At 36.1% G+C, this 23601-nt stretch overlaps 1 protein-coding gene across 1 annotated transcript in view; it reads left to right on the forward strand.

Moving 5' to 3' along the window:
• The window catches only part of FMN2 (formin 2), a 363009-nt gene that overhangs the window by 288252 nt on the left and 51156 nt on the right, over window positions 1-23601 (forward strand). Inside the window, 1 exon segment of the mRNA XM_055323458.1 lies at window positions 495-546. Coding sequence (XP_055179433.1) covers window positions 495-546 — 52 coding nt within the window.

Raw genomic sequence — 23601 nt, forward strand, 5'->3', positions numbered from 1 at the left:
TCTTGTACCTCTGTAGAAATAGTCTTTGGATCTGTTCACTTGTGATCTGGTGCAGAGAACACTGGTCAAGGTCACATACCATTTCTATTTAGTTTCTTGACTTAGTTGCTGTACCTTTGCTTGGGAGAATTATTTTTAACTAATTATTAGCATTTATATCCTTGACAAACACATTTAATGTGGATATGAATTTAACTACTGTTTTGTTTTTTCAAGTTAATACGACTGACTTAAAGAAATTAGAGAAAAAGGAATTAGAATTTTAAATTTGTAATTCATTATATATCTTATGTGTGTTAATACATATTTTTAACATAATGAAAATTAAATATAACCTATTTAACCGTATTTATATATAGATTTAAAACAAACTCTGGAATCCATTAGAATTAATTAATGAATAAAAGTATATTTCATATTATTTGGATCACATTTTGCTTTAGATAGTATAATTATTATGTATCTCATTTTTTTTTCTTTTCTTGCATTTTCAGCTAAAATTGATCAAGAGGCAGAGGAAAACTCACTGACAGAAACTCATAAATGGTGAGAAATTACTTTAATATAAAAATTTATTCTCAGAATAGGTTTATAAAGTACTTATTAGTATGCTGTATCTGAAAGAACCAATTATTAGCTCAGTTTTTATTTTCAAGCATAAAAGAAAAAGAAAATAATAGTTTACTTTAATATTATATTGAATCTCTGAATCTTATTTTTATGACTGAATGATGTATACATCTGTTAAGTACCAAATTATTGTGAATGCTTTAGTACTATCTCTTTTGGATGAGATTTAGGACTGCGGAAGTACAAGAGAAGGGAAGATAGCAGAAACCCATTTCAAGAAAGAAGGGTGAAGAGTTTGGTTATGGGAAACTATTGAGTTTCCACATTTAAAAGTGGAGTTTAAGTTGGAAGCCTGGCGCTTCCCTTGCATAGACTTTTACTTTCAGAATGGAGATTTGGCAATCATGAGTGAGTGTGCATAGAAAAGTATCTCACAAATCTCTTGGCTTCTCTGCCTCAATTTTCTCCTTTTCTCTTTTCTTTCTATATTAGTCAGTATTCTCCAGAAAACAGAACCAGTAGGGTGTGTGTGTGTGTGTGTGTGTACGTGTGTGTGTGTGTGTGTGTGTGTGTGTGTGTGTGTGTTTACAGAGAGACTGAGAAAGATTAAGTAATTGGCCCCATAGCAGGTTGGAAATTCCTGAAAGGAGTTAATATTACAGTCTCGAGTCTGAGAGTATTCTGGAGACAGGATTCCAGAATTTTTTCCTATTAAGATAACCATGGTCTTTTTTTCCCTAAGACCCTCAGCTGATTGGATGAGGCCCATCCACTTTGAGGGTAACCTGCTTTTCTCAAAGTCTACTGATTTAAATATTAATCACATCTTAAAAATATTTTCACAACATATAGATTGGTTTTTGACCCAAAACTGGTTACCATACTTAGCCAAGTTGACACATAACAAATTAACCATCGCATTCTATAAAGAAATCTGACAATTCCTGAAGGAAAATTTTGATTAAAGAAGTTCTTTACCATTACTTTAGTAGGCAAGATCCTGTATATTCTGTGAACAGATATCACATTTTTAATTGTTGTTTATTTAATATGACATATTGTGCTAGACAAATTAGTGAAGAGAATTCACCAGTTTCCTTTTTTAAAAAAATTCTTTTTACTTAAATTCAATTAGCCAACACATAATGCATCAATTATTTCAGATGTAGAGGTCAGTAATTCAGTTGCATATAACACCCAGTGCTCATCACATCATTGTGCCCTCCTTAATGCTCATTACCCAGTTACCCCATCTCCCCACCTCCCTCCTCTCTAGCAACCCTCAGTTTCTTTCCCACAGTTAAGGGTCTCTCATGGTTTGTCTCCCTCTGATTTCTTCCCATTCCATTTTCCCTCTCTTCCCCTATGATCCTCTGTATTGCCTCTCATATTCCTCCTATAAGTGAAACCGTATAATTGTCCTTCTCTGATTGACTTATTTCACTTAGCATAATACCATCCATGTTGATGTAAATGGTAAAATTTCATTCTTTCTTATGGTTGAGTAATATTCCATTGTGTATCACATCTTCTGTATTCAATTATCTGTCGATGGACATCTAAGCTCTTTCCATAGTTTGGCTATTGTGGACACTGCTGCTATAAACATTGGGGTGCAGGTGCCCTTTTGGATTACTACATTTGTATTTTTGGGGTAAATACCTAGTAGTGCCATTGCTGGGTCATAGGGTATCTCTATTTTTAACTTCTTGAGGAACTCCATACTGTTTCCCAGAGTGGCTGCGCCAGCTTGCATTTCTACTAACAGTGTATGGGGATTCCCATTTCTCCACATCCTTGCCAACATTTGTTGTTTCCTGCCTTGTTAATTTTAGCCATTCTGACTGATGTGAGGTTGTATCTCATTGTGGTTTTGATTTGCATTTCCCTGATGACAAGTGATGTGGAGCATTTTTTCAGGTGTTTGTTGGAGAATTGGCCAATTTCAATGAAAAGCAAAAACAGGTGAAAACAACAACAGCTTCCAGGGAAGATGGCAGAGTAGGATGCCCTATGCTCACCTGGTCCTATGGATACAACAATATAGTAGCCACCTCAGTGTAAATAGCCTAGAAAATTATCCAAAGACTGGCAGAACAGAATCTCTATAGATAAATGTAGAGAAGAGGCCACACTGAAGAGAATAGGAAGGGTGGAAACACAGTTGGGAGCTAGAGGGACCTATAGGACGATCCACAGGAGGGAGGGACACTGCCGGCACCAACATGGAAAGAGAAGAGAAACAGAGTCTCACACCAAAGATCCCACACAGGAAAGATGAATCCCTGTAAGATTTGGCTTTGAAAACCAGAGGGGTCAAATTTTGAGACATCTTAAAATCAGCAGGGCTTAAAACCTGGAACATTAAGAGTCAGCAGGGCAAACAGAGAGAGGAAACTGAATCTTCCATCCTTAAAGAGATAGCAAAACAGCCCTACTGAGGTACAGCATAGAGGCAGCAGTTTAGAAAACACCTGCGGTATATAGGAGGGGGATTTGTTTACCAATATCAGAGCATATGCTGGAGGGGCAGGGATCTTTGGGAGATTTCTTCAGGAACAAAGTACCTGACAGGCACCATTTCACTCCTCCACCCCATAGCCTCAACACATGGCACTTCTGGGAGCCAGCATTCCATGATGCTCACTATCTAACGTGATAAGAGCATGCCCAGCCCAGGCATTCTCCTGTGGACATGCTGGGGTCAGCTCCAGGTGTCCTTCCACAGTAGACCCATGCAAATCCTGATAACACTGAGCATCCTGCTCCCACCTACTTTTGTGGATACCCCCCTTCCAACCCTGCGTGCTTCAGTCCCCAGGAGCTGCAGGTCACCTCCCACCTAGGTGGACCTTTCTGGCACCACACACCCTGCTTTCACTGTGTCCTAAAGTTCAGTGCACTGAAAATCTGACAGACACCTGGTAAGATTGAAGCCCAAAGTGGCTCCAGATACTAGCACTACGGGGGCCAAAAAGTAAAGCAGCCAATAACAAACATAAAGGAAGTAATTGATGGTAGTACAATAGTAGTAGGGGACATTACATCCACTTACAGCAATGGACAAATCAAACAGAAAATCAGTGAGGAAACAGTAGTAGCTTTGAATGACAAACTGGACCAGATGGGTCTAACGGATATATTCAGAACATTCCATTCTAAAACAGCAGAATCCACATTCTTTTCAAGTGTACATGGAACATTCTCCAGAATAGATCACATATTAGCCCACAAAACAAGTCTCGACAAATTCAAAAACATCGAGGTCATACCATACATATTTTCTGACCACAGTGCTATGAAAGTAGAAATCAACCACAAGAAAAATTCTGGAAAAACCACAAATACATGGAGGTTAAATAATATGTTACTAAACAATGAATGGGTCAATCAGGAAATAAAAGAAGAAGTAAAAAAGTACATGATAACAAATTAAAATGAAAACACAGCAATCCAAAACCTTTGGGATGTAGCGAAAGCTTTTCAAAGGGGGAAGTTTACAGCAACACAGTGCTACCTGAGAAAGCAAGAAAAATCTCAAACTTTTAGTCAGACTCATCATCAAAAGAGAGAGGTGGGAAAAAGATTCAAAACAACAAAATCAGAAATGAAAGGGAAGTAATCATTGACACTTCAGAAATACAAAGGATGATAAGAGAATATTATGAAAAATTATATCCCAATGAATTGGACAACCTAGAAGAAATGGTAAATGCCTAGAAATCTATAACATACCAAAACTGAACCAGGAAGAAATAGAAAATTTGAACAGACTGATTACCAGCTGCAAAATTGAGTCAGTAATCAAATAATTCCCAACCAACAAAAGTCCAGGACCACATGGCTTCACAGGCAAATTCTGTTGAACATTTAAAGAAGAGTTAATACCTATTCTTCTCAAATTATTCCAAAAATTGAAAAGGATGGAAAGTTTCCAAATTTACTCTTTGAGGCCAGCATTACCCTGATAGCAGAATCACATAAAGACAATATAGAAAAAGAGAACTATAGGCCCATATCTCTGATGAACATAGGTGCAAAAATCCTCAACAAAATTTCAACAAACTGCATCCAATATGTTTAAAAATCTCTCACAATCAAGTTGGATTTATTGCTGGGGTACAAGAGTCATTCAATGTTCACAAATCAATCAATATGATACATTGTATCAACAAAAGAAAGCATATGATCTTTCTAATAGGCCCAGAAATAACATTTGACAAAGTAAAATATCCATTTACAATAAAACTTCAAGAAAGTAGTTTTAGAGGGAACATACTTCAACATAGTAAAGGCCATTAATGAAAAACCAACAGGAAACATCATACTCAATGGTGAAAACTGAGGGCTTTCCCCCTAAGAACAAGAATGAGAACAAGACAAGGATGCCCACTCTTACCACTCTTATTCAACATAGTACTGGAAGTTCTAGCCACAGAAATAAGTCAAGAAAAATTAATAAAAGTGATCTAAATCAATAAGGAAAAAGTAAAGCATTCACTATTTGCGGTGACTGTTACTGTATATGGAAACCTGCAAGACTCCACCAAAAAACTACTAAAACTGATAAATAAGAGCAACTCCGGTGGCTCAGTTGTTTAGCACCGCCCTCAGCCCAGGGCGTGATCCTGGGGACCGGGGATCAAGTCCCACATCAGGCTTCCTGCATGGAGCCTGCCCCCTCTGCCTCTCTCTCTCTCTCTCTCTCTCTCTCTCTCTCTCTCTCTCTCTCTTTCAATTAAATAAATAAAATATTTTTAAAAAATAATAAAACTGATAAATAAGTTCCATAAACTTACAGAACACAAAACCAATGTACAGAAATCCATCTCATTTCTATACACTAATAATGAAGCAGCAGAAAGAGAAATTAACAGCCCCGTTTACAATTGCACCAAAAGTGATAAAATAACTAGGAATAAACTTAACCAAGGAGGTGAAATTCTATTCTCTGAAAACTATGAAGCATTGATGAAAGAAATTGCAGACAAGAGAAACAAATGGAAAGATATTCCATGCTCATGGATTGGAAGAACAAATATTGTTAAAATATCTGTATTCCTCAGAGCGATCTACAGATTTACTGAAATGCCTATCAAAATACCAACAGAACTTTTCATAGAATGAAAACAAATAATAATAAAATTTGTATGGAATGCCAAAAGCCCCTAAATAGCCAAAGCAATCTTGAAAAAGAACACAACTGGAGATATCACAGTCCCAGATTTCAAGATACACTAAAAAAATGTAGTAATCATAGTAGTATGGTGCTGGCACAAAAATAGACACATAGATCAATGGAACAGAAAAGAGAGCCCAGAAATAAAACCCACAATTATATGGTTAATTAATCTTTGACAAAGTTGAGATTGTATAATGAGAAAAAGTCAATCTCTTCAGCAAATAGGTGCTTGGAAACCTGGAAAGCTACACGGAAGAGAATGGAACTGGAGCACTTTCTTACACCATACACAAAAATAAGCTCAAAATGGATTGTGAATCTCAGTATGAGACCTGAAAGCATAAAAATCCTAGAAGAGAACACAGGCAGTAATTTTTCTGACATTAGCCGAAGCAACATTTTTCTAGATAAGTCTCCTGAGGCAAGGGAATCAAAAGCAAAAATAGACTGTTGAGAATAAATCAAAATAAAAACTTCTACACAGTAAAGGAAAGATTCAACAAGACTGAAAGCCAGCCTAATGAATGGGAGAAGATATTTGCAAATGACCTATCCAATAGTGTCAAAATATATAAAGAATTCATACAACTCAACACACACACACACACACACACCTAATTAAAAAGCAGAAGACCTCAACATGCATTTCTCCAAAGAAAATATCCAGATGACCAACAGACATGTGAAAAGATGCTCAACATCGCTCATCATCAAGGAAATGCAAATCCAAACCAGCATGATATATCACTTTATAATTGTCACAGTGGCCAAAATAAAAAACAAATAAAAATACCGGAATAAGAAGTGTTGGTGGAGACACTGAGAAAAAGGAACCCTCATGCACCGTTGGTAGGATGCTACTAGTGTAACTTTTATAGAGGTTAATCAAAAAAATAAAAATGGAATTATCATATGATCCAATAATTCCACTACTGTGCAATTACCAGAGAATATGAAAATACTAATTTGAAAAGATATATGTAGCCCTATATTTATTGCAGCATTATTTACAAGATCTACATTATGAAAATAGCCTACATGTCCATTGCTAGATGAATGGATAAAGAAGATGTGCTATATATACAGTGAAATACTACTCAACCATAAGAATGAGATCTTAACATTTGCAACAAGGTGGATATATCTAGAGATAATAATGCATAGTGAAATGTCAGTCAAAGGAAGACAAATACTGTATGATTTTACTCATATGTAGAATTATGCAACAAAACAAATAAAAAAGAGACTAATCAAAAAACATACTCTGAACTATAAAAAAAAACTGATGGTTTCCAGAGGGGAGATGGGTCAGTGGATGGGTGAAACAGGTGAGGAGGATTAACAGAACACTTACCAAAATGAGCCCTGAGTTTGGCATTTCTGAATCACTATATTGTCCACTTGACTAATACAACATTGTACATCAACTATACCAGAATAAGAAGAAAAATGTCATTACATTATAACAGAATTTTCAGTTCGTTTCATGAAAGAAAAACTGCCTAATGGCCAACTGTTAGGAAAAAGCCATTTTTTAAATAATTAAACAATTATGAAATTCAAAAATAAAAATAAAAGGATGCTCAGGTGGCTGAGTCCATTAAGTGTCCAACTCTTGTTTTAGATTCAGGTCATTATTTCATGGGTCATGGGAGTGAGCCCTGTGTTGGACTCCACTCACCGGGGTATCTACTTGAGGATTCTCTCCCTGTGCCCCTCCCCCTGCTCCCCTCTCTCTGTCCCAAATAGATACATGAATCTTTAAAAAAATAAAAATAGCATTTCTCAAAGAAATAAATCTTTGTTCCATGTTTGTAGCAATCTCACATGACCAGGTCAGCAATCAGTAGTAATTCTATTCAGGAAGGCCCCGGCCTCATGGCCTTGTAGTCCAAATCCTGCCTTTCACGTGTTAGCTCTGTGATTTTGGGCCAATACTTTAACAGTACCTACTTCTGTAGGTGAGAATTGAGTTAGCTAATATTTGCCAGATGCTTAGTTTTTAGTAAATGATAAGTAGATGTTAATTGCTATATTATATTCACATTATCTTAATTAGAGATAAGAAAAATTTGGTGGTAGTAATAGAAACCACAGACAGATTTCAGACTCAGTCCTTGTATTTATTTGTTTGGTTTATGTTCTTTACTGTCTCCACTGGATCAGACATTGGGCAGGCTCATATGGTTATAGAACATAGATTTTGGTATCACTTCTGTGTATCTGCACTTACTCCAAAGTGCTGGTGCTGTGGCTTCAAGGATTTATCATAACTTTTGAATCTTTGTCCTTATCTGTCAAATAAGAGAAACAATACCTAGATTGTAAATACATATATATATATATATATATTATATAGATATATATAATATAAATATATATATAGAACTCCTTTGTCATATAGATTTTACTAAAATACTTGAAAATAAAATAAAATACTTGAGCTTAGGAGACTGACTTCCAGAATGAACTCTCATTCCAAAAAAATGAACAGTTAACTGGAGAAAATAATCTAAAACAATCATTTAACAGCTCGAGAAAATGTTCTAAGGGCATCCAGCAAATGGAGAATCATTCCTTTAAGACAATCTACTAAATCTTGTCAAGAACAGTGGGAGTCTGTGGCATTTAAGCCACAACCCATTCTTTCCAAGGTTTGATCTTATAGAAACTGCTCTCAGAACTCTAATCCAAGCAGGTAGTCTGTCCCTAGGTACCAGTCTATTATTTCACCCTAGGATCAGCAGACTGCCAACATTGCTCATCCTGCTAGCTGCAGCGTACTGTAGAAGTTCTGTTCTAGATGAATGATGTAGAGAGGAGGGGCTCCTCTCCTTAACCCAGCCCCCATCTACAAGGTGTAAGCTCTCTCCCTGGGGTGGCAAATGAAGAATATTGGGCCCCCAATTTTTTGCTCCAGCTGACTGTTAGGATGAGGGTTCTGTATACACCAAGAAGTGCAAGCCAAGATGAGTAGGGGCTACCCACCTCAGCTCCTGCTTGTAGAACAGAAGTCTCACTTTAGGACAAGTGGGCCACTTTCTCACCTCCAGCTTTAGCTCTTGTGCAGAGACACAGAGGTCCTGCCCAGAGATCTGCAGCTCTATCTGAGAAGACTGACTGTATTTGAGACAGAGGAGAATTCCATGGCTAAATGTTGAAACAATGGAGGTCTTAGTGTAAAGTAATTAAGAGGCCACTCACAGCTCCTGGATACAAGGAGCAACAAGCAAAATGATTTAACAGACAGAATCAGGAAGGAGATAGGATCATCCTGGGATTGCAGTCCACCCGAGGGTGGGGAAGGCTGTGTGTAAGTTTCCCAGGTGGCACTTCCTCATGAGCCATCAGACGAGGGTGTAGAGCTGACTTGAGAACATTCTCCAGGATGTATTCAGACCCATCAGCAAATGATAGAAGCCTCTCAGGCGCTAGAGGCTTCAGTGTAACCTCTGACCAGTCCTTTGCTGATGATAGCTCTTCTGAGCCAGGGGCAGGTTTTAGGAAGCTAAGCTTAAAATAAAATCACACACATGCCTGGCAGTCTGGAATATACGAGACTCTGTGGAATTCATGGCTTCTCCTAGAACTGTATGTAAGCAGTCAAAAGCGCTTCTTCCTGACATGCTAAGGGGGTTTCACAAAGCCAGGTTGGCTGCCTCCTCTCCTGCAGCTGAGGGAATGGTGAGTTCGACTGAGATTCTCAAGTCTTGGGTCCCTTCCCAGCTATGAGGCCTTGGCCATCTGGTTAGCCTCCCCCTTCTCATTCCTAGCTCCAAGGGCTCTCTCTATCAGTATAAACTTCTTGGGAACACAAGGCTTCAGGCTTTTACAGTTTCTTTGTACTTGTGTTTCTTTGTGAAGAAATCCCTCTACCTAGGCTATCCCCCACCCCCACCCCCCAAAAAAAAACCCTAAATTTAAAATGAAATGCCAACTCTATATTTTGTTTGATCTCTTTAAGTTGCCTAGGCAAGGCCCTGAAGGAGAGGAGAGCCAGGAATATGTATTTGAGCAGAGAGCTTCTCAGTCTCCCATTCTTCCTTTATTTTCTGTTTATTACAGGTTATTATTATGTTCTATGTGTCATATTATTAAGCCAGCTGCAATCCATTTTGGAGGTAAGATGGTATATAAACACACTAATTCTACTTGGTCTGCATGTCTAAGTACCAGCAAAGCTGAACTTTTTCATTTTCCTGACCTTTAGGCAATGAATATACAGTAAAGTTTGGTTGTATGAATATATTAGAAGCATCTTCATCAGAGGAATTTCTTTGTGAGGTTCTGTTTTTATCTCTACGATGCTATTACAACACAAGACATTTTAGTTTTACTTTGTACCCTATCACAAAGGGTCACTTTGTACCCTGTGACAATGTATATGCTTTTATTTTTAGAATTAGTTGAGAATCATTTAGAAAGAATTGTGATAACTGAGTTGGGCTATAAGTGTCCTGAAGATCATATTGTGATAGAACTTTTCTGTTTCTCAAAGTTTTTGAGGCAATTTAGCATTCCACACACTCACTGCAGTTGCTATGAAAGAAGGCAAACCAGTGTGGTGGACAGGGTCCTGACAGTTCTACCTTACAGTTGCAGTTGGAAAAACCACAGAAAGTGCCTGGACCTCAGCTTCCTTGTTTGTAAAAGGTATATAACCCAATTCTTCCTTCTGTGTTCTAGGGCTGTAGGAACAGAATACCTTGCTTGTTCTTTGCAATATACAAAGTTTCCTCAAGTTCCCTCAAGTGAGGCCAGTAAGAGGCTTTTACTAGAAAAGTGTATTGATGAGAATGGTTCGTGAACTAGGCAAACTGAATCAGCATGCTTTGAAAGGAATTGTATACTAATTCATCTTTATATTTGAGTACTTACAAGAAAAAAGAAGTCTGCGCTCTTAGTTTAATGTTTAAGTGAACTTTTATCAAGATACTAATTAGAATTTTGTCTATAATGGAATATTATGGAGTTTTTGGGTCATTTTATAATTTCCTTAATAAATAAAAATATTCAAAAGAAACAATGGTTCGTAAATTTTTTAAAGCAAATCAGACTTTTTTTCATGTGCCATTTGTTAGCATAGTTTTATATGCTAATTTTTTCTGTTTACTCACACATTTTTGCTATGAATCTGAGAAGTAGGACTGTGTTCCTATTTCACATGAACAAAAATGTATGGCTTTTGAATAAATAGTTTGAACTCTTCAATTCTCTCAGAAAGTAAAACAACTGTGTAGATGATTCTTGAACATTACCCAAAACCCAAATACAAATGGATGAACATACTCTCATCTTCAGATGATTTCACTGGGCAAGCCAAACTATCGTATTGTATTACAAGATGGGTTTCAGCAGAATCTTGTTGAGATTGGCTGCATACATACTGTATGTGTTTATTTCAGCTTCTGCTTTTATTTTATTTTTAATTAACATAAGCGCTCTCTTCAATTGTGGAAAAATATTACCAGACCAAATATGTTGTTTTTATTTTCCCACAGAATTACTCAGTGTCTGTCTCAGCTCACAAGCAGAGAATGTAGAGATTCTGGATTTGTCTAATAAGCGGCCATTCCTTTAAATCTCTGCTTAAAGAATAATGAGAGTGGGAGTTATAAGATTGGTTTCTAATACTCAGAGATCCTTTTTTGTAAATTGTGACTAGCTTGAATTTTTTCTTAGAATTTTTACTATTATGTTCCACTGGTAAAATACATATTTTATGGTGAAACTGGCTTTTGAAATAGAAAAAGAGCAGATTTTAGAAACAATTTGTTTCAGCTACCAGTTCCTGTAGTTTCACTAAATTTATTATTCTGGCATCAATAAAGCAGATACAAATGACCAAAAATAAAATTTGAATTATAACTATTACATTAGATAGTTTACCTTTGTCAGTTAATTTATATGGAGTTCCAGATAAAGTAAAAAAAAAAGGTGAGAAAGATATAATTAACTTGTGACACCTTATGTGGATAATAGAAAACAAAGTAACTTGTTTGTAGCACTTCTTTATTTTAAAAGGAACTATTTTATTTTTTTTAGAAAGTATGTGATTTTTTTTACAAATGAAAAAATTTGATTCAAATATGTTTATATTTTTCGACAGGACATATATCCTATTGAAATTTTTATGTAAAGTTCTGTTTTTAAAATGTGTTTCAGAATGAAAGTCCCCAATGCTATCCCAGGAGCTAAAGACAGGAAAAAGAGTAGAATGTAACTAATCTTCTAATCATAAGTGAGATAACAGTAAATTTAACTAGAAGAGCAATGATTATAATCATATTTCAGAACTAATAAATTAATGTGCTTCAGTTTGGCATTTTGATGTGATGAAGAATGACTGTATAATTTTAACATACACTTAATGTACCTCATACTACTAATATTTTTTTATTTTTAAATTGAATATACTAGTTCCCCTCTCTCCTCCATTTAATATAAATAATAACAAAGGCAATTGGAAACAACCAGTAATAAAAGCTGAGAAATAGTAGGGGAAGAAAGCACATTTGTGAAAGAATTTTCAATCACATGTTTAAAAAAATAAATACTATTTCTGCGTGTAATATTGCTTGAGTGGTATTTTACCAAAGCCAAGATTGCATAACGAATGAGTTGAAATGGAAAATTAATCTTTCGTGCAAAATAGAGACAAAATAAAGGAAAGAAAGAAAAGGAATGTTGGTTCCAATCTTTTCATATAGTATGTAACTGTTCATTTGTCATGGGAGAGAAAATATTTAATCAGTCCTGAAATGATGCACACATACTTTATCATGTTTAGTGACTTTTAGAGTGTCAGTTTGTAAAGTGTTTATCCAAGGAATGGACTTCTGGCACATGGATAAAATGAAAAGTGAAATGTTTAGTTCATAATAGGCATATTTTCCAGAATCTTTCTGAGTAACTATCCGGAGATGAATAGAAAGACTACAGGTCTGTGTTTATCTGGCTTATGCTGGCAGACCAGGCAGGCTCCAGCCTGGTATTAAAACTGAAGTGACATGGAATGTCTTTGCAAAACCCCCAAACAATTACATCATTCTCTTAACAATATTGATAAAGTAAAACAAAGTTGGAGTTTGTTATTTTCCAATTTGGATTTCTAGTTAACTACTTCAAATCCTGCTAGAAGGTTTAGCAGTTGGAGGCTCAGAGGAGGAAGGCTTCCTAGACTCAGTGGTAGACTCCATTTTCCATACCTTTTATTCAGGCGAGGTTGTAAAGTTTAGATATGGCACTTTTCTTTGTACAAAGGGATTTTCTCTGTGGCTGCATTATTTAAGTTTTTATAAGATCCATTTTTCAACAACGTGGGTGCCTATGACATCTGGTGCAGATTTGCTGGCTTTTGTCACTTATAGAAAGTTATTCCTGTTGGTTTCTCCTGAACATTTTTGTTAGCTTTTGTGTATTCTGAATAGGAGGACTTCAGGACCTTCTCTCTCAGAGTTTGGTATGTTTCCTTTCAATTTTGGTTGATAATTGTAAAGGGCAAAGTATACATCACAGAATTACTACCCTTTTGCAAAGTTTTGTTTTCTTTTTTTTAATAATAAATTTATTTTTTATTGGTGTTCAATTTGCCAACATACAGAATAACACCCAATGCTCATCCTGTCAAGGGACGGCTCAGTGCCCGTCACCCATTCACCCCCACCCCCCGCCCTCCTCCCCTTCCAACACCCCTAGTTAGTTTTCCAGAGTTAGGAGTCTTTATGTTATGTCTCCCTTTCTGATATTTCCTACCCATTTCTTCTCCCTTCCCTTCTATTCCCTTTCACTATTTTTTATATTCCCCAAATGAATGAGAACATATAATGTTTGTCCTTCTCTGATTGACTCCTTTCATTCAGCATAATACCCTCCAGTTCCATCCACGTTGAAGCAAATGGTGGGTATTTGTTATTTCTAATGGCTGAGTAATATTCCATTGTATACATAGACCACATCTTCCTTATCCATTCATCTTTCGATGGACACCGAGGCTCCTTCCACAGTTTGGCTATTGTGGACATTGCCACTATAAACATCGGGGTGCAGGTGTCCGGGCGTTTCATTGCATCTGTATCTTTGGGGTAAATCCCCAGCAGTGCAATTGCTGGGTCATAGGGCAGATCTATTTTTAACTCTTTGAGGAACCTCCACACAGTTTTCCAGAGTGGCTGCACCAGTTCACATTCCCACCAACAGTGTAAGAGGCTTCCCTTATCTCCACATCCTCTCCAACATTTGCTGTTTCCTGCCTTGTTAATTTTCCCCATTCTCACTGGTGTGAGGTGGTATCTCATTGTGGTTTTGATTTGTATTTCCCTGATAGCCAGTGATGTGGAGCATTTTCTCATGTGCATGTTGGCCATGTCTATGTCTTCCTCTGAAATTTCTGTTCATGTCTTTTGCCCATTTCATGATTGGATTGTTTGTTTCTTTGCTATTGAGTTTAATAAGTTCTTTATAGATCTTAGAAACTAGCCCTTTATCTGATACGTCATTTGCAAATATCTTGTCCCATTCTGTAGGTTGTCTTTGAGTTTTGTTGACTGTATCCTTTGCTGTGCAAAAGCTTCTTATCTTGATGAAGTCCCAATAGTTCAAAATAGAAACTCACCCTATTGTGCCGAGTTGGGAAGATCTTCTCCATTCCAATATTCAAAAATCTATTTGGCCTTGTGTCGACTAAAGTCTTTCCAGAAGCTACATTCTCCAACTTGATAGAAGTTAAAACTCCTAAACTCCTAAAGCAGTTTAAAGGAGAATAATGAAATCGCCATATTATCATTGGGGAAGCTGATGGTTATATTCTTAGGGGGGGGGTGGAGAGGGTGAAGATAATGGAAGAAAGACAGATTAGGCTATTTTGACCACTGTTTTATATTTTAGAAAATAGAAAGTAGAAATAGTAGGGGTTAATTTAAGCTAGCAGGTATATTTAACTGTAGTATCATGACTCCATTAGGGTTGTATGGTTTTAGAAACTATGCTTTTAGGACAGTAGATTCCAGAAAAACAGTTGAACAAAAATAATCTAAAATCATTTACAGAGGGAGAAAAAGAGTTTTTTAAAAAAGATTTATTTATTCATGAGAGACACACACAGAGAGAGAGGGAAATACAAGCAGAGGGAGAAGCAGCAGGCTCTTTGCAGGAGCCCCATGTGGGACTTGATCCCGAATCCTGGGATCACGACCCAAGCTGAAGGCAGATGCTCAAGTGCTGAGCCACCCAGGTATCCCAGAAAAAGATTTTTTTATGGGTAAATGAAATTAAGAGAAAATGAAACTGTTCTAGGTGACTTTATCTATATACATATTTCATAAGGCAAATTACAAATCTGCTTTAAAAATAGTTATTAGAAGACTCATTTGGTTATACATTACAGAGAACTACCTTGAATTAAGTCACACCTCCAAAGAGATTCCCAGAGCCCTCTGGAGTCCATGTAAAGGAAAGCAGCCTCAGGAGGGGTGGTGAAAGGAGAAGAAGCAGGTGAAAGTACAGGGTCCCCACCCCTGGCCAGGTGGATAGTGAAGTATTCAACAAATCCAGGTTTACCTTTTTGTTTCAAAGTTGTTTAATGTGGGGAATATTATTGAAACTTTCTGTACCTCTGTTTCCATATTTCTAAAATGAGAATAGTAGAACAGTGCCTTGCACAGTATAAGCATAATAAAATTACTTGATATTATTGTTACTTTACAATGTTTATCATATTGACCTACCAATAATGGCTCACATTTGAATTTTCTCTGTTGTGATTATTGCAAATTCTCAAAAGATGAATCTAATTGACTCCTAGACAGGTGACATGGGCTGCCCCAACATGGGCTATGGATGAGGCAAATTTTCTAAAGTTAATAACTAGCAATATATGAAAATGAAGGTTGAAAAGAGATAATTTTGTAAATGATGAATGAGCTTTTATAAATTGATTTTGTGTGTGTGAGAGAACTTCTACTTCATAAAGCACTTAAATCATCTCATTTTTTATTGCCTTTATCAGATATGGATAAACTTAAGTGAAAAATAGCATTACCGATATTTTTGAGAGGTGCCTGTGTGGGTCAGTCAGTTAAGTGTCTACCTTCAGCTCAGATCATGATCCTAGGTCCTGGGATTGAGCCCTGCATTGGGAATCCCTGCTCAGCGGGAAGTATGCATATTCTTCTCCCTCTACTGCTCTGCCTACTTGTGCTTGTTCTCTCTCTCTCTCTCTCTCTCTCTCTCTCTCTCTCTCTCTCTTTCTCTCTCTCTCTCTGTCAAATAAATATATAAAATCTTAAAAAGAAAAAGAATTTTTGCAACTGGTTTATTCATCATCTGTTCTGAATGGCAACATAGTTATAGACTGAGGCCAATAGAAATTATAGCTGCATTAACCTTGCAGATTTTTAATCAGAAGTGGAGGAGGGACATAGTGTATATATTCTGAAGTTATATGTATGCAGAAAATGTCAAGGAGGAAGATAACAACTACTTTCAGGTCCATGGCAGGTTAATTAGTATTTCAGATCTTGGTTTTTCTTCATTTGTTGTGAGAAGTCAATGTGATCATATAAATATTGTATTTAGCACAGTAGCTAAACATGTAGTTGTGTAAAATAAACACAGCTTTTTCCCAAGGAGTATGCAGCTTTCTACTTTTCAAATAGCAGTTTCTTTTAATGGTCCACAGTTTTCCACAGCTCCTCTACTTCCTCCCCCAAATAGCATCAACCCATCTGGGTGAGACCACAAGGTCACACTCCTAATTCTGGTCACACAGTCTCCTAAACAGAAACATTAGCATATTTGCAATGAAAATATATTTTAATCCCTCTGGTAATACTGTGGTGTGGAAATTTGCATCTATACCAGTTTTGAAAGAGCAAGATTATTATTGGCACATAAAACCCAAGATTAGCATGAATAGATGTAGATTTTACATTCTACTTCCAGAAAGTTGCCAAACCTTATTGTATATTATTTAACCCACTAAAACGGTTCCCAAAGTGACTGGGGATTATTTTTAGATGTAATGAAAATATAACCTTACAAAATAATTCATCAAGTCTTTTTTTGTTTTTGTTTGTTTGTAGTCTTTACATAGAAATAAAATCATGAGTATTTTGGGGAAAAATTCCCGAATTAATAAAAATTCTTTGATTTGAGGGTATTGAAATCAAGTTTAAAAAAAAAGAGAACATGTGACATGGTTTTCAAGATTGATCTAAAAAAAGTAAGAGAAACTAGGCCAGAAGACTCTTGACTTTGAGTTACTCCCAGTCAAGAATCCACCAGGAGGAGAGTATAGGATGGAAAAGGCAATACAAGATCAGAAAATAAGTTTAATAAATAGAGAAAGGGAGAGAAAACCAGAAGTTGGAGATAGTTAAAGACATCGCAACAAGTACTGTATTTTTTCTTTTCTTTTCTTATATGAGGGTGTTTGAGTAACTTAGAAGAGTGTCATAGACCATGTTATTTTTTACAGCCTGAAATGTAGAGTTAACCCTTTTAAAGTTGATTTGCATTTCACGTATTCAATGATAGCTGAAAATGAGGCTGCATATTGGTAAGAGAGGTAGTTATTTAAAGAACTTAAAATATAAGCTCGTTAAAAATAAGAACCAGAGAAATCATTGTTTCTAACATTTCAATTGTAAGTCACCTATCTGGTATAACCAAAAGAAAAAAAGGTACCTTTGTACCTCCAGATCTGCCCTTAAAACTGAGATGCTTTTGTTTCTGAAGGTTCTCAGAATCCTCCAGTTATGTCTCTGGAGAAACAGGATCTTGTAGTTTGACATACATACTTTTAAAATCTGTGTTAAGGACCTTTTAATTTCTATTCTTATTTACAAACATATAATGGAGGTTTCATTTTTTTTTTCAAAACTCATGCAACTTATCTTTCTTCTCTTTAGTTGCATCCCATTTGTTCCTGGTTAGATAGGAATAAATTAAGATAATATTCCAAACCTCTCAACTTTATTTGAAATATGTATTTTTATCAACTCTGCTATTTTAAGTGGCTAACCCATGTTCTCAGATATAGGCTTACAGCATTTCAACCTCATTTTAAAAGCAACCTCTACAGTTTGGGTATGCATTTGCATAGGACATTTTACATTTTCATAATGGTAAAAGGCATTTCATACACAGTGCCTACAGAAAATGTGAGATTCTGTTTTAATGGATTATAGGATTTAAGTCCCTAATGTAAATCCTTGGAGGTAAGGGTTAGCATCCCTTCCCTGTCCTCCCAGATCACATGTGCACACAGTTATTCATCATTGAAATAATTGTATAAACTCCATAAATTATCTTGCATTGCAGTATTTTAATGGAAATGCCAAATAATAAGGAAGGCATGTAAGAGGTTAAATAGTGATAAATGTCTTTATTGGTTTGCTAAATCTGCAGTTGGTAAATATTATATTGATTTAAGACAATGGCATTTCCCCTCCATAATCTAATACGTAGTTCAAGGTCAAAATGTACTAGCAGTATGAGGAAATGCATACCTGAGTAATTTTTATAATATTTTTAAAGCAGTAACTAGCTACTCTAATATTATTTTGACAAAAAAATTAAAAATCTAATTTTAAAGAAAACTAAATGTCAGAATCCAGAACTTGATCGTTTATATCAAGTATAATGTTTAGCATATGATGCAGAATAAATTTAGCTAATTATAAGATTTAAAGGACATTGAGTGAAGGGTGAGATATCCTGCTTCCCCAGTAGTAGTTGATAATTTAGAAGAAAGAGAGAGAGACAGAGACAGCTATATAGCTAGCTGATATATATATTAAAAAAAAGATAAAAGTTAGAAAGGTACCAGCATTTTAAAAATAATTATTTCTTAATTCCATTCTAGAAAAGACATTTAGGTTACAGCTTAGAAGCAAAAACACTATTGTTAAAGTTTTCTGTTTGCAGTTTTTCACTGGATAAATCTAGCAATCTGAAAAATTGACAATGATAGAGCAGCAAAATGAAGACGTTTTGAAATGATGAAGCAAGGTCTTAGAATTCAGAAGGGAAGTTAACCTTAGGATAATGAGGTTCTGCTGGAAGTAGATACAGATTTCTGAATTTCTGCCTCAGGTCATCAAACAGAAAAATTGCAAAAGGATTAAGGAAATAAACATTAAATTGAAACATTAACAAGAAGAAAATATTGGGAAATACTTATAGGGTTTAGGATTGAGAGGTTTCTAAGCATCATACTCTCAGAATATCAATGTTTATTTCTATTTTTGTTACTTATTTCTAAGTGAATCATTGTTTGTTGGTGTTCTACTAAGTAACAAATTGCAGAGGATACATAGTAGTCAAGTTAGTTTAGAAAAGTATTGCCAGCTATTGTTACCCTTATATTTTTTCAAGCATATACTTCCTCTCTAGTTCATTTCATTTTTTTGTTATTTTTATCTCTCAGTTTTAAGTGTAGACATATTTGAAAAAATTCAATTATTCGCACAAGGCTTATAACAAAAAGCAGCAGCTTCCTGCCTTGCCCTCCCCTCTTCCCTCTACATTTCCCTGTGCTGTTTCCTCTGATATTTTCTGCCATAATTCTCAATCATATCCTACTGGTATGTCATTATTTATTAACTTAGCCATTATCTACTACTTTACAATAATAAGCTTTTAGTTCACTCTTATCCCCATCTTATTTCTTTATTCTTCTAACCTTCATGCGATTTTTAGTTAAGTGTTTTAGTGTTTGCTTAATATCACTATTTCAATATTATTCACTGGTCTATCAGATTGTGTGATATGGTTGTTTCTTTCTTAAATGATTTATTTTTTCCCTTGAAGTTTAGAATTTTTTTTTCATTTGATTAGTTTCCTCTGAGTCCATTCTTAGTTCTCACTTAACCATATGTCCAAAAGGCTTTCCCTATACTATTTTCCATGTGGTCAGACAGATGTAATAAACTATGATATTTATTTTTATTTTCCTCTTTAAGGTCTGCATCCTCTTGATTCGATCTGCATGGATTTCTTTGAGCTTTTTGCTCAGATATCATCCTGAGACTGTTGCCAGCTACTCTCCTTTGTTGGGCATCTCTTTCTCAGATTTTGTGTTTTTCTTCTTCTTGGGCACCCCCACCCCTTTTTTTGAAGAGGGAGTACATTCTAGAGTATATACTTCTTAGGAAATTATCTGAAAGATGATGTTTTCAGACACACAATATCTCAAAAAATGTATTCCTCCCTCACTCTTAATTGATAGTTTGTTAGACATAGAGTCCTAACTTGAAAATCATTTTTTCTTAGAAACCCAAAGGCATCATTTCTTTGTCTTCTACTTTTCAGAAGTCTTAAAATATTCTTATCGGCAGGCAGTCCCTTTGTAAAGTTTGTCCTACAGCATTTCTCACAGGAACACTTAGGTTTCACTCTGTTGTGGTGTAGAAGTGTATACTTCTTAGGCCCTCGTGGTTGCCTTTTTTACTCTTCTGGAAAGTTGGTGAGTTTTTTCTGTTTTTTTGTTTTGTTTTTGTTTTGTCTCGTGCTATTCTGGGGTTGCTCTTGGAATGATCCTCACATTTCTGATGTAGAGGACTAAGATGGTGTTTCTAAACTGAGGTAGGGATAGGATAAAGCTTTAGGTGTGTATGAATCAACCAGGTAGAAATGATAACTATTTGGTTCAGTATTTGAGTCTGAGGCTCAGGAATGTAGCATGGGAAATATCACTATCACAATATGATAGTGAAGTGATTGCACTTTGTATATCATCAGTATAACCCAACAGAAGCAGAAACCATGGAAGTGCATGAGACTACCCAAGGAGATGATGTCCCCATATGATCAGGGCCACAAAAAAAAAAAAATGACCAAACCACACACACATACAAATCACATCCAAGGTGCTACTAGAGAAGGAGCACATATTAGAGAAAGAGGTCACTTCAAAGCAGTGAGAAGAAAAAAGAGGAGAGGTATTAGAGGTCTTGGTAAATCAAAGGTGGCAGGAAAGCCCAAAAACAACTATGATCCACAGTTAAAAACAAAGTATCTGTTTGTTTTAGTGATGGCAAAACAATTTGTACCCTTATCAAAAACAGTTTTGAGTCTTGACCCAGTTTAAGTAATTGGGTCAGCAGCTGTATTGCAGTAGGCTAAAGAAAATAAGGAAGTGAAAACTGAGGGTAGACCACTTTTATCAGAAGTTTGCAAAAGGACAGAAAGAGAGACTGGATGGAATATATATGTATATTTTTTTTTCAAATAACTTTTGATTGCTACACCTGAAGATGTAGATATAGCTCCGTAACTGGAGAGATAATCCACATTTTAGGATAGACAATTGTTACAATAGCCACAACACAGAAGAAAGCTGTGATCTAATTGCTCTTGGGTGTGAGGGAGTTAGAATTATGGAAGAAGTTGAGTAACTATGAGTGAGGTGTGGCTCATCTGATGAAACAGTGGTTGGGAAGGGCACTGGAGGACAAAAAACAAGGAGATCCCTTCTTGACTCCCTAAATTTGAGAGGGTTTTGAGACAGAAATGTAAGGATTCCACCGAACATTATGGGTGACATGGGATCATCTAGTGAAAGCTGTACTTTTATTAAGGAAAAAAAAAAGCAACTAAATATATTGGAGAAAGAAAGTGTGGCTATAAATATATCTCCCCACTCCCAAACAAGCAGGAACCAGAGGACTTGAGAATAGAGCTAGTAGAGTCAGTCAGTGATTGGTGTACAGACTCTGATCCATGGGGATGTAGGTACAAGAAGAAGAAAGGGAGTCGAGACTGGAGGGGCTTGTACCTAGAAAAACAAGCTTGTCTGTCACTGAGGAAAGGTACACTGGAGGTTCATAATAGTAGCACAAGAACTGAGTGCTTTCTTGACTAAATTATTTTAATGGTGAGTGTTAATAGGTTGACTGTGGTGCATTGATTTTTTCGGGGAATATGGTAGCACATCCACTGTGACATGACCTCCTGGATTTGTTGGGCTTAAGATGGGTCTAGGAGTGGCCAATAGAAGTAGATCCTGACTGGCATTCTTGGGAGAAGAAGGGCTCGTTTCCTCTGAATCAGAAAGAATGGGAAAACAAATAAATAAATAGGGGGTTTATCTTCAAGCTCAATACAATAGAAGGGTGTCAGAGTTACCCAGTGGCTTATGTTACCTTACAATGCTGTCTCCTTGATGGCACTTTTTCTTTTTTCTCATATGTTCAGAAATAATAGGAGATAGGCCCTGTAGAGATGGTCTAGAAATGGGATATTTCTTTATGTTTCAAACTGCATTAGTGTCTTCAAAGATGTCAGGAGGCCAAAGAATCTAATTAGCTTGCAGATACTTCTGTGGTAGGGCTTGTTTCCCACCTCAACAACTGCCATGAGGCTCCTTGCTCACTCTCATAAGAAAAGGTATTCCACTCAGTATGACAATGCTATGCAGTTTTCCACATGCCACAAATATCTTACAAATATTCTTGAGCTAGTGATGCAGAGATTTATCTGAGCAGCAAAAGTACATTTTTTAAATGCCAGATATTGTTTGATTATTATTATTTTCTTTCTCCAGCCTCAGATTCTGAATTTACCTCCGTAGAATTTGGGTTTCCATGGACTTGGTTGTGATTAATTGCTACTGCCTGTGAAGGGAGCTTTCTAACATGTCTAATTCCTATTGTCACAGAAATGAAGGTTGTATCCTATTGTCACAGAAATGAAGGTTGTATCTTCTCTACCTGAGACCAAGGATGGGAGGGCTTGGGGACCTGAACCCACCACTTCACACACTGTTCTTATGAGAAAAGGATAGGGGAATTACTAATGCCCATTTTACAGATGAGGAAACAGAGAGAATTTTATTCCTGTTAAATTATTTCCCCTGTATCAAGGAGAGAAGTAGCACAAAGCCAAGAATGGAATTCAGGCCACTCTAAAAGTTGTTAAATGTTAAATGTTGAAAGTAGTCTGTTATGAAGTTGCAGCGTTATGACATTTTAAAGCCAAAATGAACTAGTGTTTGTGAGCATTTTTGCTACTATTTAATTCTGCCAAATAATAGCCTGTAACTCATTTCTTATCGTGTTCCTGCCTTGCTGACAGAAATGTAAAGATAAAACTAGCAATATATTTTAAAACACTTTGTGAATTACAGGGCTCCTCGGTAGTACATTCAGTTAAGTGTCCAACTTTTAGTTTCAGCTTGAGTTGTGACCTCGCTTATGAGATTGAGCCCTGCATCAGGCTCTGTGCTCAGGGTGGAGTCTGCTTAAGACTATCTCTCCCTCTGCCCCTCACCCCCCAAAATAAATAGATAAAATCTCTTTAAAAAACTACTTTGTGAATTGTATGGTGAAATATAAATATGAGATATTTGAACTGATATTACTTTATTTACAAGTATATGGGCTGTTATTGCCTTTAATTATGTCAGTGAGAATTCAGACATAAAATAAATAGTATTTGTGATGCTCATATAAGTCTATTATTTTGACTTGTGTTAGGAAGGCCTTGCATCTAAAAGTGGAACCCCTGCATAGCAGTATACTTTTAAGACTGATGGGAAATCTGTTATATTTCTGAAGAGCATGGTTGTCTATATGTCTATTCTATATGTCTCTTCTGAAAATTACATCTAAATACAAATGTCTGGAATTAAAACCGTCATCTTCATTCTGAGAATTAGCATTGACGTGGCATAATAAGATTTTTGTACTGTTGGCCATGAAATACCCTGTTCTGAAGAAATAGCTGGGAAAAAAATTTAATACTGAAGTTTCCACCTGAGCTGGGAAATCTCTCTTCTGTGTACAATGATTCCTGTAGTATCGGTTCTATACAGTATCTCCACTGTATGTGTGAAGTCAAAACAGTGA

This window comes from Nyctereutes procyonoides, unplaced genomic scaffold (genome assembly GCF_905146905.1).
Source record: "Nyctereutes procyonoides isolate TBG_1078 unplaced genomic scaffold, NYPRO_anot_genome, whole genome shotgun sequence".
Classification (NCBI taxonomy): Eukaryota; Metazoa; Chordata; class Mammalia; order Carnivora; family Canidae; genus Nyctereutes; species Nyctereutes procyonoides.